The sequence below is a fragment of the Mastomys coucha genome, unplaced genomic scaffold, assembly GCF_008632895.1.
Source record: "Mastomys coucha isolate ucsf_1 unplaced genomic scaffold, UCSF_Mcou_1 pScaffold11, whole genome shotgun sequence".
In the NCBI taxonomy this organism is placed as follows: Eukaryota; Metazoa; Chordata; class Mammalia; order Rodentia; family Muridae; genus Mastomys; species Mastomys coucha.
Window position 1 is genome coordinate 33,107,976 of NW_022196893.1, and position 16,679 is coordinate 33,124,654.

General features: G+C 45.4%; 1 protein-coding gene across 1 annotated transcript in view; it reads right to left on the minus strand.

Annotated features, from left to right (window-relative positions):
• Positions 1-2,147, minus strand: part of LOC116080985 (keratin, type II cytoskeletal 6A) — a 3,333-nt gene extending 1,186 nt beyond the window's left edge. Inside the window, exons 1-5 of the mRNA XM_031357705.1 lie at positions 1,576-2,147; positions 812-1,026; positions 433-493; positions 180-275; positions 5-54 (exon numbers count right to left, since the gene is read on the minus strand). Coding sequence (XP_031213565.1) covers positions 5-54; positions 180-275; positions 433-493; positions 812-1,026; positions 1,576-2,079 — 926 coding nt within the window. The 5' untranslated portion in view covers positions 2,080-2,147. The remainder of the gene's footprint in view (positions 1-4; positions 55-179; positions 276-432; positions 494-811; positions 1,027-1,575) is intronic.
• Positions 2,148-16,679: the final 14,532 nt, after the last annotated feature.

A 16,679-nucleotide genomic window follows, 5' to 3' on the forward strand; every position in this document is an offset into this window, starting at 1 on the left:
CATGGAGAGGACCACAGATGTGTCTGAGATGTGAGTTTGCATCTGAGACAGCTCCTGCAGTACAGAAATAACTAAGGTCATCTTTTTCTTTGAGGATTGCAGAGGTCCAATACTTTGTACAGGAAAAAGAAAAAGGGAGTGGTGAGTAGAGAGGAGAAGGGGAGATAAGGGTGGCTTACCGCTTCATAGAAAGCTCTCAGGAAGTTGATCTCATCTATTAGACTGTCTGCCTTGGCTTGCAGTTCAACCTTGTTCATGTAGGCAGCATCTACATCCTGAAGAAACCATGAACAACATGGTATCAGGTTAACTCTCTTCCCCAGATCATTTACTTCTGTCTCTGTGACTACCATTTCTCTGGAGTGATGTAGATATACAAGCCCATCTATGTCACTCAGCAGAGAATCCCATCTCTGTGATTAGTCAGCTCACCTTCTTCAGGGTCACAAATTCATTCTCTGCTGCTGTGCGCTTGTTGATTTCATCTTCATATCTATAAGAGGAAGGGTGCACTATATTGGAGCCATGGGGTGGATAAGTGTCAGTGACTACCTCTGACACAGATGCCATTTCTAAAACATATCCACATCTGGCTAAAAGGTGATTTTTTTTATTGACTAATTAGTTCCTTTTCTGTCTTAATGTCCTATAACACTAGGCCCTCCTTGGTCCTAGGCTTTTGTTTTTCACCAATAAGTTGTCATTTTTATCTCTGTAATCAAGCTTCCTTAAATCACGGAGTCTTTGTCTAGATTTGGGCTTCCATTTTTATAAAGTTAGGAGACTGGGTTCTTCCTTCTTTGTAACTCACTTGCTCTTGTAGTCCTCTACTGTGTCCTGCATGTTCCTCAGTTCTGAGTCCAGGCGACCCCTCTCTCCCACGATGCTGTCCAGCTGTCTGCGGAGGTTGCTGATGTACTGCTCAAAAAGAGGCTCCAGGTTCTGCCTCACAGTCTTGGTGCCCTGCTCCTGCAGCAGGGTCCACTTGGTGTCCAGGACCTTGTTCTGCTGCTCCAGGAACCGCACCTGGAGGGGCCGAGCATGAGGGGGACAAGTTTGAGTTTCATCCTTCTATGACCCCTTCACTAGTGTGTGTGCCCTCTCAGGCTTCTGACTAAACCCATTCAGTATAGTTAGAAACTGGTTCTGTGTCTCAGAGAGACACTCCAGACTGAAACACCCAGCACCACCTCTCTAAGGAGGGCAGAGAACTCATGGAGGACACTGGCAGGCTAGCCGTGGCCCCATGAAGTGTGCTTAGTGAGGTTGGCATGTCCCCCAACTGCACTATACATAGTTATAGTCTTCCATCTCCCTACAAGCCTCTGTTGTGTGAGTCTTTAGGTCATCTCAGTCCACTGGGATCACACACTCTGATGGGACAACTTCTGGAGGAGAGGAACTTTGAGCCTGATTTCTAGATGCCAGTCTAACTGAAGAGGAGCACAAAATCAGGAAAGAGAATGAACTGGAAACAAAGGCAACATCTGAGCCAAGCCAAAAGCCTCTTCCCTCCACCTCTGTTCAGCATGCACTGCAGACACACAGGCTGCTCTAGGAAGGACCATGTCTCACCTTGTCGATGAAGGAGGCAAACTTGTTGTTGAGGGTCTTGATCTGCTCCCTCTCCTCAGTCCTGACCCGCTGGATGGTGGGGTCGATTTGCAGGTTCAGGGGGGTGAGGAGGCTCTGGTTGATGGTGACCTCTTGGATGCCTCCAGGTGGACACACCGGGAAGCCAGCTCCCCCATAGCCACCACCAAAGCCAGCTCCAGTGCCAAAGCCAAAGCTACCTCCAGCTCCTCCTCCAATGCCGAAGCCTCCTCCAAATCGGCTGCCATAGCCTCCTCCAGTGCCACAGCTGCCCCCTCCGATGGAGATCCTCTTGGAGCTCCCCACACCATAGAGGCTCCTGCTGCCAAAGCCAGCTCCTCCACACACTGCACCGGAGCCACCGCTGCCCCGGGAGCGGCACACAGATACACTGCTGAAGCCAGAGCGGTTGAGGCCAGGCACTCTGGCTGAGCTGGCACTGTAGCCACGGTGGCTGGTTTGACTCTTGATGATTTTGGTAGACATGGTCCTTGAGATGAAAAGGCTGGGAATTGGAGAGATAGCAGGGCAGAGCTGAAGAGATGAATGTGTTGAGCTCTGAGCAGTGGCTTATATATGGTACAGATGGGCTGGGCTGGGACCTGAAGGTGAGCTTGCAGAGTGGGTAGGGCAGGGCTTTACAAATAATGAGATCACCCCCAAGTTCTAGAAAGGTATGATACATGAAGATTGCTTTTGGATTCCTTTAGTCACGGAGCAAATTCTCTTGCCTTCCAGCCTTGACTTGATCTGAACACAATGAGCCTGGACGTAAATTCTCTTAAGTCATGAGTTAGTCATCTTCTCAAACAAAAGAGACAAGGAGCTGATCTGTGATAATTGTCCCTTCCTTCTGCCCATGTAGACACTCCCTGTGTGCCCCCTCACCACACAGGTTTTCCCTTCCACCTGCTCCTCCCTCCCCAGCCACTAAGTCTCTCCCTGAAGCCATACATGCATTTGCCCAACATCCCAGTCTGAAAATTGCCTGCTGCATCGAACTAATTGTCTAGCACCCGGCTGCCCTTCCAGATAGTTTGAGATGGCCAGGAGGGGCTCAATGCCTATATAACCCTCTCCTCTAAGGTCTGCAGAGGAGTTGTTTTTTTCCACTGTAAGACTAACATTGTCTGTGTCCGAAGTGTTCAACTTCACTTGACTTTTTTCCCTGAGGACAGAGGCAGACAGCACGTGACCTCTGCAGGTGGCGCCTCCCTCCTCCCTGTTTGCTTTCCCATCAGTCTGATTCTTGAGTAGTCATTCCACATTCTCATTCACAGACACGGTCCTCTGTGCTGTGTTACAATGTTTCCTTATTCCAGGGTCACATTCACAGACACTCTCCCCTGTGCTGTGTTACAATGTTTCCTTAGCACTTAAATCCAAGAACCCCAAATAATCAGGACCACAGGTTCCCAGGCTTTCTGGGAACTATTTTTTTAACCATGGATTTGGACACTTCTTAGGATTAGGAATCTGAAAATACTAGTAGGGTGTGCAGAGAAAGTCAAGGGGCCTAGAAACCAGCAATGAATCACTGAGATGTGCCCTTACAAGTGTGGTGATTTCACAATTCAGATCCCAATTTATTTTTCGAATCTCACTTCTTGAAAAGCCAAATTTCAAAGGAAAACTCACTCCAGAGGAGTGAGTTTCACTTTTTCCAGTCTACATGTTAGGAACCATGCATGAGGGAAACAGAACAATTCTAGGTGTGTTGTTTTCTGAGAAGGTGTAGCTGGAGACACTGCTGTGGGAGGAAAGGCTAACTCCCACACTGAGCAGAGCCTGTGTAAGGTCCTACTACTGTTTTGAATTCAATTGCAGTTCTCAGACATACTGAGACCCAGCATCCAGGAAGGCAGAAAGCTCCCTACCCCTCAAAGGTGCTAACTCAGCGTCTGTCAGGAGAGAGAGATACCTTTCTCAGACAACGGAAACAGCTGCCCTCCCTCCACCCTATTGCACAATTCTTCACCAAGAATGTGCTTCCACCCAGTTCTGGGAAACAAGTGCCCTCATGGTTTGGAGCTCTGATTCTCTACTCTACTGAGTTAGGGGCCGTGGGTGTGGCAGGGCCACAAGGTGAGGAAGCCAGTTGATGCAGCATGTGGCTTCCCCCTTCCCTAGTCTGTGCCTATTTCAGTGTCTCTAACTGCTCCACACCATGACAACCAAGACTGATTTGCAAAGCCAGGAGAATTCCCTATACATTCCTTCAAGGAAATCCTTTGCCAACCCCTGGTACAGAGCTTGAGCCCTGAGGTCAGACAGAGCAGGTTCCCGTGTGCTCAAATGCAAACCGCTGAACCAACCATTCGTGCTTACTCTTATGCCCATAAACAAGACAGGAAATTGGACCTACCTCACAGTGCTGAGATGAGAAAGTTCCTTCCAAAGATGGTCTTGGTATAGTATCTGACACAGACGTTCTCAATGAGGATGAGCTAGTATCACTATTCAAAGGGAACATGAAAAAGGTTGATGTGTAGAAATCCATGAGAAGCTTCAGGAACTGAAACACAGGCACAGTGTGTGTGGGGGGGGGTCAGGGGTGGGGGTGTTTGAAGGACAGTGGGAGAAACAAAGTCATTATTGCAAGTTTGTGTGGTATTTAGTGAGGACCTGGAAACCACATGTAGAGAATGTCCCTGCACCTGCCAGAGATGCAGCTGATAGGACACCCACCCTACTGCCTGCAGAAGCTGTGTTGTATGGTCAGAGAACATGGGTGGGGCACAACCCCAATAGGTTATAGTCCCTCCTTTGGAGCCAGGATACCTGCTCGTCCTCTACTGGATCTCTGTCTCTGCGTGTGCAGGGACATGCTGCCACTGACCAGCACAGGCAACTACATCACTTTGTATTTTTTTAGGGTAGCACCCTCAAATAAAGTGTGTCCTTTAGTTGCATCAGGAACTCTTAGTCCCTGAGCCCGTAGAAGTTTGGCTTAATTCCAGCCTTATATCTGACCCCAGGGTTGGCATATGCTCCAAATTGCACTGGAAGTATAAAGTGTCATTTGATTTCCAGACACAGTCTTTCTTGTTGGTCGATGGATAAGGCATATTCTAATGTGAAATCTCATTGGTGGGACAAATGTTTGAGTGGTTCCCTTACAAAGGCTAGCCTTGAACTCATAATGCTGGGATTAGAGGCCTGTGCCAACACACCTGACTTCACCCCCTCCCTGCTTTATTATCCACAGGAGTTCTAGGCAGTAGGGACTCCTAAATGGATAAAGACTTGCCTGAGCTCTCCCTGGTGGCCCTGAGTCATGACCCACAGTGTCACCCCAAGCAGTTTTGTTTCCCAGAGAAGCTGGGTGAGGACCTTTCATAATAAGATGAGAACAAAGGGTGATAGTTCAGGCAAATATGTGGGGGAGAAGCATTGGCATGAGTAACTCAACGGCAGATACCTCCTGCCTGGCAAGCTGCTGAAGCCAGCCTCTTTTCTGTGCTGGAAGAGAGTCCAGCCCACAGCTGCCCCTGGTGGCCATGGAATGTAGAATGCCCTGTTCTTGGCCAGAGGGTAACCAGAGGGTAACCTGCACTGCTCACTTTGTTCCCAGCATGAAGGTGGGTACAAGGGAGGTGTTGAAGCCTGGACTCAGGGAAAATCACCTCAAGATGATTTGCCTTGTCTTTCAGCCTCCCGGGGTGGAGCCTGTTGATGATCATGGAAAAGCTTAGGACTAAGCACATAATCCTGCAAACCACAGGGCAGATGATGTTGTTCCCAGGGAATCCCACGGCAAACTCTTCAGGAGTATCCAAGAGAAAGAAATATGCATGCAGCTATGGGCACATGTGAGAACAGCTCCAGCAGCTCCAGGGGTGGGATGAGCAAGCTGCTGTTACATACCAAGTGTATCAGAAAGTCACAACACCTGATACATACTAAACTGCAGTATTTTTGTAGTAGAAACCTCTCTCTCTCTCTCTCCCTCTCTCTCTCTCTCACACATACACACAGAGAGAGAGGGAGAGAGAGAGAGACAGAGAGAAAGACAGAGAGAGACAGAAAGAGACATATACACCGACACAGAGACAGACACACATATGTACATACACGCAGATACAAACAGACACACAGAAAGACAGATAGATAAACATAGAGAGACAGAGAGACTCACACACACATACATGCATGCACACACAGAGACAGACAGACACATATACTCAGAGAGATGGACAGACAGACGCACACACAAGGAGAGAGACAGACAGACAGATGGACACACAAACACACACTTTTTTTGCAGAAAAAAACAAGTCAGATTACATATCAAAAAACCTGAGTAGTTCTGACTACAACTAAAGAAGTCTTTGGCAACTGTTTTCCAGCAGGATGCAGCTCTGCATCAGGTCAACTGAGCAGTCAAGACATCATGGCCAAGACATTTTCTACAGTGTTTCAAAAGACATTGGGTTTGAGCACCAAGCTACCTCTGAACTGGGATCCCTAGTCCCCAGATGTTACCCACTGGGATTTTTGAGGCTGAGACTGGTCCTAGACCCTTTTTTTTTTTTTTACAAAGAAGAGAAATATTGTGACTTCCATTTTCACCACCCAAAATAGCATGTGACAAGAGGGGTCTGGGATGGACTGAGGATACCTGTATGCCTGCAAGACTGACAACTGTCCTGCGCTGTGAGGGGCACACATGCCTGTACAATCATAGAACGATCTCTGATCATTCTCTTATCGATTGATTTTGGCATCTGTTTGTAATAAACCTTGTTACAGGGGAAACATTTTGAAAGTATTCTGGTTCTGTTTGTTTGGGGTTTTTTTTTGTTGTTGTTGTTGTTTTGGTTTTGGTTTTTGGTTTTTGGTTTTTGGTTTTTGGTTTTGTTTTGTTTTGTTTTTATCCACTTTGCCCCTGTGATATAGTGAATGTTTAAAGCATTAAAAAGTGCAGGCTTGAACTTGGAACTGAGAACATATTTGAAAGGAAGAGACAGCTTGTGGCTTGTCTGGTCAACATGGAGAAACTAGTTGGAGGGATACTGTCTTAATCTAAGTTAAGAAGAGATACTGAAGATTTCAGAGAGACTGAGAAGGTGGAAAGGGACAGCTGAGTGACAGAACCAGCCCAGGGCATGCCTGGATGGGCAGGGCAGGGGTCCTAGAAGATTGTGTCTGCATGGGCGGGGCAAGGACCCTAGGGGAAGTACCTGGATGGGCAAGGCAAGGACCCTAGGGGAGGTGCCTGGATAGGCAGGACAAGGACCCTAGGGAAGGTGGCAAGCAGCTTCTTCCCTCATATGTCCAAGATTAAAATAAACCAAGCCAGAGCTCAGAAGGGAAAGGACAACCTCCAAGTGGAGTGATCCCCTAATCAGTGTCCTTATTAGTGTCCCTCTAATCCTTACCTCATTTGTACTCTGTTTCCCTACTACAGTTACTACTACAGACCCCACCTTACCACATTGTGTGGCTTTCAAAAATGTAGTGGGTAGGGGAGTCAGGGGTGGGCGGGATTCTTTAACAATCTGCCAATGAAATACAAAAGGCATCTGGCTTGTGTAATGGAAGTGGCCAGGTGAGGTTGTCTTAGGGAATCACATCTTAATAATGTACTTGTTTCCTGGATAAACTGGGGGAAATATGGCCTTTTGGATATAATGGATTATTTCTCCACCTTGGGACAATTTGTAGTAAGTGTACCTGCAAGAGTTCATAGAAAACTGCCTGGGTCCTTAGGTACAAAATACTCTAGACAGCAAAACCCCTGGCCTTGGCACTGGGATTTCCTGGCATCCAGCGGCTCCTTCTGGCTTTATGATCTCACCTGAAGCCTGAGGTTGGGATTAATGACAGATCATTGATAACTCTGGCACAAGTCTGTGGCACTTATGTTGCAACTTAAGCCTCTGAGGGATCGGCCTACTTCTTTCACCTCATTCCTTGCCCTCCCTCAGCGACTGGAAAGAAATAGCCTGGATCTTTCTAATCTGTCAAGAGGAACGCTCAATGTGATTAGGAAAGTCTGCGCCCTGGAGTCGCTTGATTGACTGGCAAATCTGGATTCTATTTCCAGCATACTTCTTTCTGTCTGTCTCCACTACAGAAATGGGAAATGGGAATTCCCTTTCTTTTAAAACCACATTTTGTTGAAGTGCAATTTACATATCAGGAAATGAACAGATCTTAAGTGTGTGGAACTCAAATTATTCTGATAAATTCATACATCTCTATAACCCACATACGAACAAAATATAGAATATTTATTCCCATCACTCTAGAAAAATACTTCGGGCCCTTTCCCTGTGAATTCACTATTCCAAGAAAACATTTGATTTCTCCAACCAAAAAGTCACACAATGTTTATATTTATATTGTGTTATATATAAATTTATTATATTAGTAGACTCATTGTGTGTTTGGGCTTTATCACTCAACAAAATGTTTTAGATCACCGTGTTTTGTAGCTGAGTGGTATACGACTATGTCATGGTCAATTAACACATTCCTATTTATGAATTCCTGGCATATTTCCAGCCAGGGATTCCTTGAATAAAGGGGGCTGAAGACACTAGAATTCTGTGAACATAAATATTCACCTTGTTTAAATGGAACTCAAGCATTGACAGTGAATGTGTATTAGTTTTCAAAAGCAATTATACCATTTTTGAAAGTAGATTTCCCTTCTTAAAGCATCTTTTTGGTTCATAACAAGATTGAGTCATGCACAGTCTCTGACCCGCTGTACTCATTCTCCAGCCAGGTGGTATGATGGATGAACCTGCTTGACACAGTATTATTACCTGAGGGGCATGGTAAGTTTTAGGGCCATTCCAGCTGGTGTCTTTTCTGTGAGCCTTAAAGAATACTCAATGATGGGAGTCCATTAATCCAGAAGAATTCTATGATTAAAACCCAATCCCTATGATTCATTTAGCGATCCCCTTCTGCTTCTGTCATAGTCAACCACTGACCTTTTAGTCTTTCTAGTATTTTGCAGAATGAGAGAGAGGGAGAGGCAGACAGACAGATAGATGACAGACAGACAGATAGATGACAGACAGACAGATAGATGACAAGCAGATAGATAGATAGATAGATGACAGGCAGATAGATAGATAGATAGATAGATAGATAGATAGATAGATAGATAGATAGATAGATGACAGGTAGGTAGATAGATAGATAGATAGATAGATAGATAGATAGATAGATAGATAGACAGGCAGGTGACATACAGATAGATAGATAGATAGATAGATAGATAGATAGATCGATAGATAGATATGCAGATGATATATAGATAGAGATAGACAGACAGACAGATGATAGATATGCTTCAGAATATAACCTTTCCAGATCACCCATTTACATTTAGTAATATACATTTAAATTGTCTTCATGTATTCTCATGGATTGGTAGTTTCTTTTCATTCTAAATAATATTTATTTTCTTGATATACCACAGTTTGTCTGTTCACCCACTGAAGGATATCAGGGTTTCTTCCATGGTTAGGTGTTTAGGAATACTGCTGCTTTAAAAGCCCATGTGGAGGCTCTTGGCATGTACTTTCAGCTCATTTGAGCAAATGCCTGGGAATATGATTACTAGATTTCTGGTACAACTATGATTAATTTTGTGAAAAACTACTAAATTGTGTTCCAAAGTGACTGGACTTTGTATCCCCATCAGCTTTGACTGTGACCACTGTGTTCCCAGTATTGCCAAGGCACTGGGTGGCACTCTGGGTTTGGGCACCATTCAACGAGGCAAACAGTAATGTTTCATCTGCAGTTCCGTGATGTATGTGTGATATTGAACAGCAGCCCCGTATTCACTTGCCATCTGATTATACATTGTAAATTATGCATAATTCATGATTCATCCTATAAGTTCACTAATGTATTTATAGCTGAGTGGTTTGTTTTCTTACCGTTGAGCTTTTAAAATTCATTGTACATTTTCTGTTATGGTTTATATTCATCGTTTTACCCTTTGCATTATGTGCTATGAACAACTTCAGTTAATTTTGTGGAAAATACAAGGTCTATACCTAGATTTATTGGATATGGTTTTTGAAAATATTTTCTTTCAGCCTGGCTTGATGGCCCATTGTCTTGGCTCAGGCTTTTAATTAGAATGAGGCTCAGCTTATCAGCTATTTCTTCAATGTTTCTTTTGTTATATCACACACACTGCCCAAGGTTGTCTGGGTTCTCTCCTTTGTTACTGGTAGGAGTTCCATCGTTTTACCCTTTGCATTATGTGCTATGAACAACTTCAGTTAATTTTGTGGAAAATACAAGGGCTGTACCTGGATTATTGTTGTTTTGCAAGAATGAGTAGTACACAGTTGTTGCAGAACTCTTGGAAAGACTCCTTGCTCCACCAGAGTACCTTTGTGTCTTTGTCAAGGGCCAGTTGATTAGATTTTTGTGGGGCTAGTTAGTATTGTGGTCCATTTCCATACTTGTTTCTTCTTTCCCAGGCCATAAGGCCTTGACTCCTGAGGCTCTGCACTGAGTCAAAGCCAGAGATTACCACTGTCTTACCTTTGTTCTTGATCGATACCATGCTGGACTGTTCTCTGCTCTTTGCTTCTACATAACTTTTGAAAAGACATTGACAATCTAAACAAACTATCTTGCTAGGAGTTTGAGATTGCCTTGAGTCTATAAAGCAAGTTGAGGGAGGGGCTCATGGGACCTCGCTGAGACACCGGGGGCCCCACACAACTGTTGTCCCCGCTACTTTGAAAGGGCACAGCCTCAGTTCAGGGCCACTGTACAGTCTTTGTAATGAACATGAAGTAGGATCCCCTTCCTCCTGTCTTCCACACTGCTGTCATGGCTGCACTCATATATTACAAACACATTGAAGACATTGTCACAGTTAGAATTTTGAACAGACTGTGTTGGATCAATGCAGAAGAAAAATAAGAAGGAAAGTACAAAAGCTTCCATTGCTTATTCCCTCTCCAGTGTTCTTTCTTTAACATAGATCTGTCTCCGACCTCTACAGAATTCCTACTAAGTGAAGAAGTGGTGTTAAGGCTTCTTCAAGGGCAAGACTTTGGCAGCACATTCCACCATTTTTATTTGTCTATTTCTCTGTGTCTCTGTGTCTTTCTGTATCTCTCTGTCTCTGTGTCTCTATCTTCCTGTCTCTGTGTCTCTGTGTCTCTGTGTCTCTCTCTGTCTCTGTCTCTGTCTCTGTCTCTCTCTCTCTCTCTCTCTCTCTCTTTCTCTCTCTCTCTCTCTGTTTCTGTCTCTGTCTCTCTCTCATGCAGGGATTGAACCCAGGACTTTCACAGGCTAAGCAAGTGCTTTACCGCTGAACTACAGCTCCAGCATTTTAAAAAGCATTCTCCAATTTTGAGACAGGGTCTTAGCAAGTTGCCAGAGCAGGCTCTGAACTTACCATGCAGTCCAGGGTGGCTTCAGATTTACAATCTTCCTCCATGAAGCTGTTTAGTAATGAAATTATAAGTATGAGCCACCAAGCCTGACTGTCCTTCACTTCTGTAAAGAAGGTTTAAAAAAATATAGAACTTCAGCCAGACAGTGGTGGCGCATGCCTTTAATCCCAGCACTCCAGAGGCAGACAGATTTCTGAATTCTAGGCCAGCCAGGTCTACAGAGTTCCAGGAGCTCTCTGTGTAGCCAGAGCTTGAAAAAAACCAACCAAACAGACAAACAGAATTTCTGTATTAGCGGGCTTTGTTTCTTTCAGTATTAACTATCTCACTCCACTCTCATCCTGTCCCAGAGTGAAGGAGTTCTTTGAAGAAGTTACTTGTGTGGTCATTGTCCATTATTCCTTGCTATGATGTCTGCTTGTTTCCTCTGGTTTCTTTCAAAATTTTCCTCTTTTTCATTGATGTTCTGAAGTGTGAAATAATGCCTAGGTACAATTGTCTTGCATTGTTTCCCTTCATTTATGACTTGGTGGTTGACAGGAATTTTAGGAAGCACTTGGTCATCACTGATGACCTGGTGGCTTTCTGTCCATTTCTGTAGTACTGTGTTCTGGTACTCACTCCCATCCCATGAGTGTCACACCTCTGTGTTTTAGTACTCACTCCTATCCCATGAGTGTCACATCTGTGTTCCTATACTCACTCCCATCCCATGAGTGTCACACCTCTGTGTTCTAGTACTCACTCCCATCCCATGAGTGTCATACCTGTGTTCCAGTACCTACTCCCATTCAATTGAGAGTCACACCTGTGTTCTAGTACTCATTCCCATCCCCCCTGAGAGTCACACCTCTGTGTTTTAGTACTCACTCCCACCCCATGAGTGTCATACTTGTATTCCAGTACCTTCTCCCATCCAACTGAGAGTCACACCGGTGTTCCAGTACTCACTCCTATCCCATTGGTGTCACACCTGTGTTCTGGTACTTACTCCTATCCCATTGGTGTCACACCTGTGTTCTAGTACTCATTCCTATCCCATTGGTGTCACACCTGTGTTCTGGTACTTACTCCTATCTCACGAGTGTCACACTTTCTATATCTTTATATTATCACGACTAGAGTTCTAGCTTCTTCTGTCCATTTTCTCCTGGGCCTTTTTTTTCCTCCTTTCTATTTTGCTGGGTTCTATCATTATAGTCTCATTCCAGAGAACACTAATGGAAGGATTTGTAGCCATGCCCTGCCTCCTGAGGAGCCCAGTTTCATTATAGAATAACAATCCATTTTGATTGAATCATCTGTTCAGGGCTCCAGAGAGGGCAGGCAGTTAAGAAGAGAACTCTGGTCAATTCAAAACAGTCTCCACTCCCCCTGCTGGACGTGAGAGGGAGGGGATTCTTCTCCAGTCTCCACTCCCCATGCTGGAAGTGAGAGAGAGGGGATTCTTCTCCAGTCTTCTCTATACAGATCTGGTAGAGCCCCTAGAGGCAAAATTCACTAAAGCATGGCTGCTTCCCATCCCTGGAGCCACCCTGCAGTCTGTCCTGGAGAGTTTTGATCTTCCTCCTGGTGGGTCTGTCTACCCCAACAAACTGGACTTCTCCGCCATCATCTGTCTCTCCCATCTGAGAGACAGTGATTGGCTTCGAGGGCTCAGTTCTCCTCTGAGTAAGGAGAAACTGTTGTCACCTTTCCTGTGTTCAGCTTTGAGTAAATTCCCACAGATATCACAGATGGACAAGGGTCTAGATGCTAAAAGGGTTCGGGACAGTCCTAGGGGTAGGGCAGTGACTCTCCCTCCCTGACTGTCCCCAGCTGTACCACCATGATGGCCTTCTGTCTCTTGCTATGGTGCAATCTGGCTCTGTGTCAGCTTGCAGTATGCTCTTCAAGCTTCCTTGAGGCCTCCGTGAACTTGATCTGCACGCTGTGTGTGGCAGGCTTTATGCGTGGATCTCTGTTGCTCTGGGTTACCTTTGTAAGTTCCACTTTACATACTTTACTGATCTGAATCACAAGACACAGTCATTGCCACGTAAGAGCAGGCTTGTAGAGTTGAGTCTCTCATTAAAATATCCTTGAGTGCTGTGTCCCAGTCCAAAAACCATCTACCTGTCCCACCCATACCAAGCTCTGTTTGCTGGCTCTACTGTAAAAAAGGACTGATGTGAAGCTCGGTGGACATCCCTCACCTTGTGGCTGTTGGTTGTATGTCTCAGGCTGGCACAACCCTCCTAATGTGGAGCAAAGGACTGATCGACCTTGCAGTAAATGGTCCATTGAGTGGTAGCATAGAGTGGTTACTACATGGCATGCTGATGCCACACTCCAGCAGGACCTATAACACTCATTGGCTGCTACTAATGCTTCTCAGCCTCTGAGGAGAATAAGAGAAAATCTTCCTCTGGGCTATAGAGGCAAAGCAAGGAATCACATAATTATTTCTATGGGAGCAGTTCCTCACCCTGGAAATAATGATATGGGCCTTTCCAAAGAAAGATACAAATCAACATGAAGACTCCAGTCTTGCCACACAGCACATCCACAAACAGGAAGGAGGGAGGGGAGAGGAAATTGGGAGGTGGGGAGGGGAGGGAGTTGAAACTGGGGCAGGCAGAATAGTGAAACGAGATCCCACAATTTGATATAGGTCGAAATCCCAGTTGCTATAAAAGAAGTCATACCGCAAAAAGATCAAAAGGTGTGCCAACTGGCTTTTTATGCCTTTACCTCGCAGGTTATAAATTACACTCACATCTGCTGAAATACTCCAGATGGCAGACCTTCATGACTTTAGTCCATTGTTGGGGCTCCAATTATACTTCTATGTGAGGGTCCTACTAGACATAAACAGGATACCCCTGTACCCTTGGGGATTATAGCAACTGAGTCCAAAGGAGAACCACCCTGCTTCAGAAGTATTGATTACTCCTCAGAAGTATTGACTCCGAATGTCCTGCAGTCACGTCATCCCTTAAAACACCCCGGTCTGAGTCAATAGACTAAGTCTTTGACATCCACAACTGCCTTTAAAGAGCTGGACTCCACTGGGCCTTCCTTTCAAAGTTAAAATAGCTCCCTCCATGTAAACAAAAGCCAATGGGAAAGCCAACACTGCTTCATAGGATCAGCTTAGGAAGAGATGGTTTTCTCCTATACCATATAACTCAGCTGGGCCTCTGTTCATCCTAGTAAAACAGGAATTGTTCTGCACCATGGAGTTCCACAGCCTTGGGCTCATAGCCATAAAGTCGATGCAACAGACATTGCTCAAAATGATGAATCAGCCAATCCGTGCTGCTCACAAATTTGGTTCATAGTACCCTGTACCTATTTTAACTGTCTTCACCTCAGAAAAGTCACATGACTTTCCAGACATCCTTAAAGGGACAGATCCATTTTATACAGACACTCACGCATGAATGCAAGGGAGCTCACATAAAGAGAGAGTGCCAATGTCCCACACAGAGGTCCTGCCTTCTCAAGTAAAACATTGGAATTACTTGGTGTCTAGAAGTCAAGGTGTGTGCTATGAAGGGCAGAGTTGGAGAAGTGACCCAAGCCCTTGGAGGAATGCAGAAGATCATGAGTGGATCCCAGACAATGGACAGTTGGAGGTGACACTAACAAGAAATACATTGACCCTCTTGGTCTCTGTGGTCTTAGAAAAAAGCCCATCATCTTTGACGCCTTTGGAGGTCTGTCCCACAAGAATCTTCATTTACCAGCCTCAACTAAGTCCATTTGCCCATTTTGTTTAAGCCCGTTTATCTGTTTCTTATCAATCAACCTGCCTTAAATAGCCTCCTTCTTCAACAGAGGGCTCTAACATCTACCCTAGTATGGTTCAGTGAACGCTGTCCTTCATGTCCTGCAGAGACTGCCTCACTGTCTGAGCTTTGCAGCTTCTTCAACTACGTCTGGGATCCTGTGGACAGTCTATGGCGCTGTTCTCCCTAGCCCACCCATCGTTCCCCCATCCTCCCTCCCCTCATTCCCCCATCCTCCCCTCATCCTCCCTCCCCTCCAGCATCGCTGAGGTGATATCTTCTGGGAATTGTTTTCTGAGAGCACAAAGAGGCTGTGTTCCAGAGATAGCCAAAGTTGCACTTTGTGCTGCAGCAGGACTTGGTAATGTGTAAGAGTCACCCATGTGGAACTGGTTTTGAAGGCATGAAGGGGTCATGAAGAGCAGCTGAGGTTCAGCACAGTGAGATGCCATGGAAGGCCATTGGTGAAGGTGCAGCCTCAGGTGCAGTTGATGACCTAGGACTGAAGGGGCATGCAAAGGAGTTGAGGCTTGGCACCATGAAGAGAGTCTATGAGAGGCTATTGGTGAAGCCTAGTTATAGTGGAAGACAGTGTTTTGCAGACGCCAGTACTATGAATGGCCACCAAGAACAGCAGCAGCAGTGGAAATACAGGCATCTGGAGGCTAGAAGACAAGGTGTGTGCTACAAAGGGCAGAGTTGGAGAAGTGACCCAAGCCCTTGGAGGAACACAGAAGATCATGAGTGGATCCCAGACATTGGACAGTGGAGTTTGCTTTTGCTTTTGATTGTGACTGTGCCCTGATATTTTTCCCTCTTGAAGGAAGAAAGTATTTTAGTGGCAGTTAAGAGACTTTTAATTATAAAAAGACTTTGAATTTTAAGAGATTGGATATTTTAAAGGGATTGAAATTTTAAGAATTTGCAAAGACTGTGGGACTTTTTTTTTTTTTTTTTTTTTAATTATATGTAAGTACACTGTAGCTGTCTTCAGACACCCCAGAAGAGGGCATCAGATCTCATTACGGGTGGTTGTGAGCCACCATGTGGTTGCTGGGATTTGAACTCAGGACTTTCGGAAGAACAGTCAGTGCTCTTAACCACTGAGCCATCTCTCCAGCCCCGACTGTGGGACTTTTAAAGTTAGTTAGATCTTGGGGATGAATAAGAAAGTAAGGGTTGAGGCTTAATGGTGATGTGTTTATGTGTCAAGTTGACAAGGGGTTAATTTTACTGGTTGGTTTTGTGTCAACTTGACACAAGCTGGAGTTATCACAGAGAAAGGAGCTTCAGTTGAGGAAATGCCTCCATGAGATTCAGCTGTAGCATTTTCTCAATTAGAGATAAAGAGGGGAGGCCCCTTGTGGGTGGTGCCATCTCTGGGCTGGTAGTCTTGTGTTCTATAAGAAAGCAAGCTGAGCAAGCCAGGGAAAGCAAGCCAGTAAGGAACATTCCTCCATGGCCTTTGCATCAGCTCCTGCTTCCTGACCTCCTTGAGTTCCAGTCCTGACTTCCTTTGGTGATGAACACCAATGTGGTAGTGTAAGCTGAATAAACCCTTTCCTCCTCAACTTGCTTCTTGGTTGTGATGTTTGTGCAGCAATAGAAACCCTGGCTAAGACATCCTCCCTCCACTCCCCCATTCCTCCCGCCTCACTCTCCTGTCCTCCTCCCAGCCTCCCTCCCCTCATTTGCCTATCCCCCCAGTCTCCTCCATTCCTCCATCCTCCTCATCTTCTCCGTCCTTCCCCCATTCTCCCCTCATCCTCCCTCCTTCCATCCTCCCCCCCATTTTCACTCCTTCCTCCTCTCCATCCTCCCTGGGAATCATCAAAGAAACGAAGCACACCTGGACAGGTCCCACCTTGAGGTGTTTCTAGGATGATAGTGGACCTGGAGAAAACCCATTCCACTCAGGGGC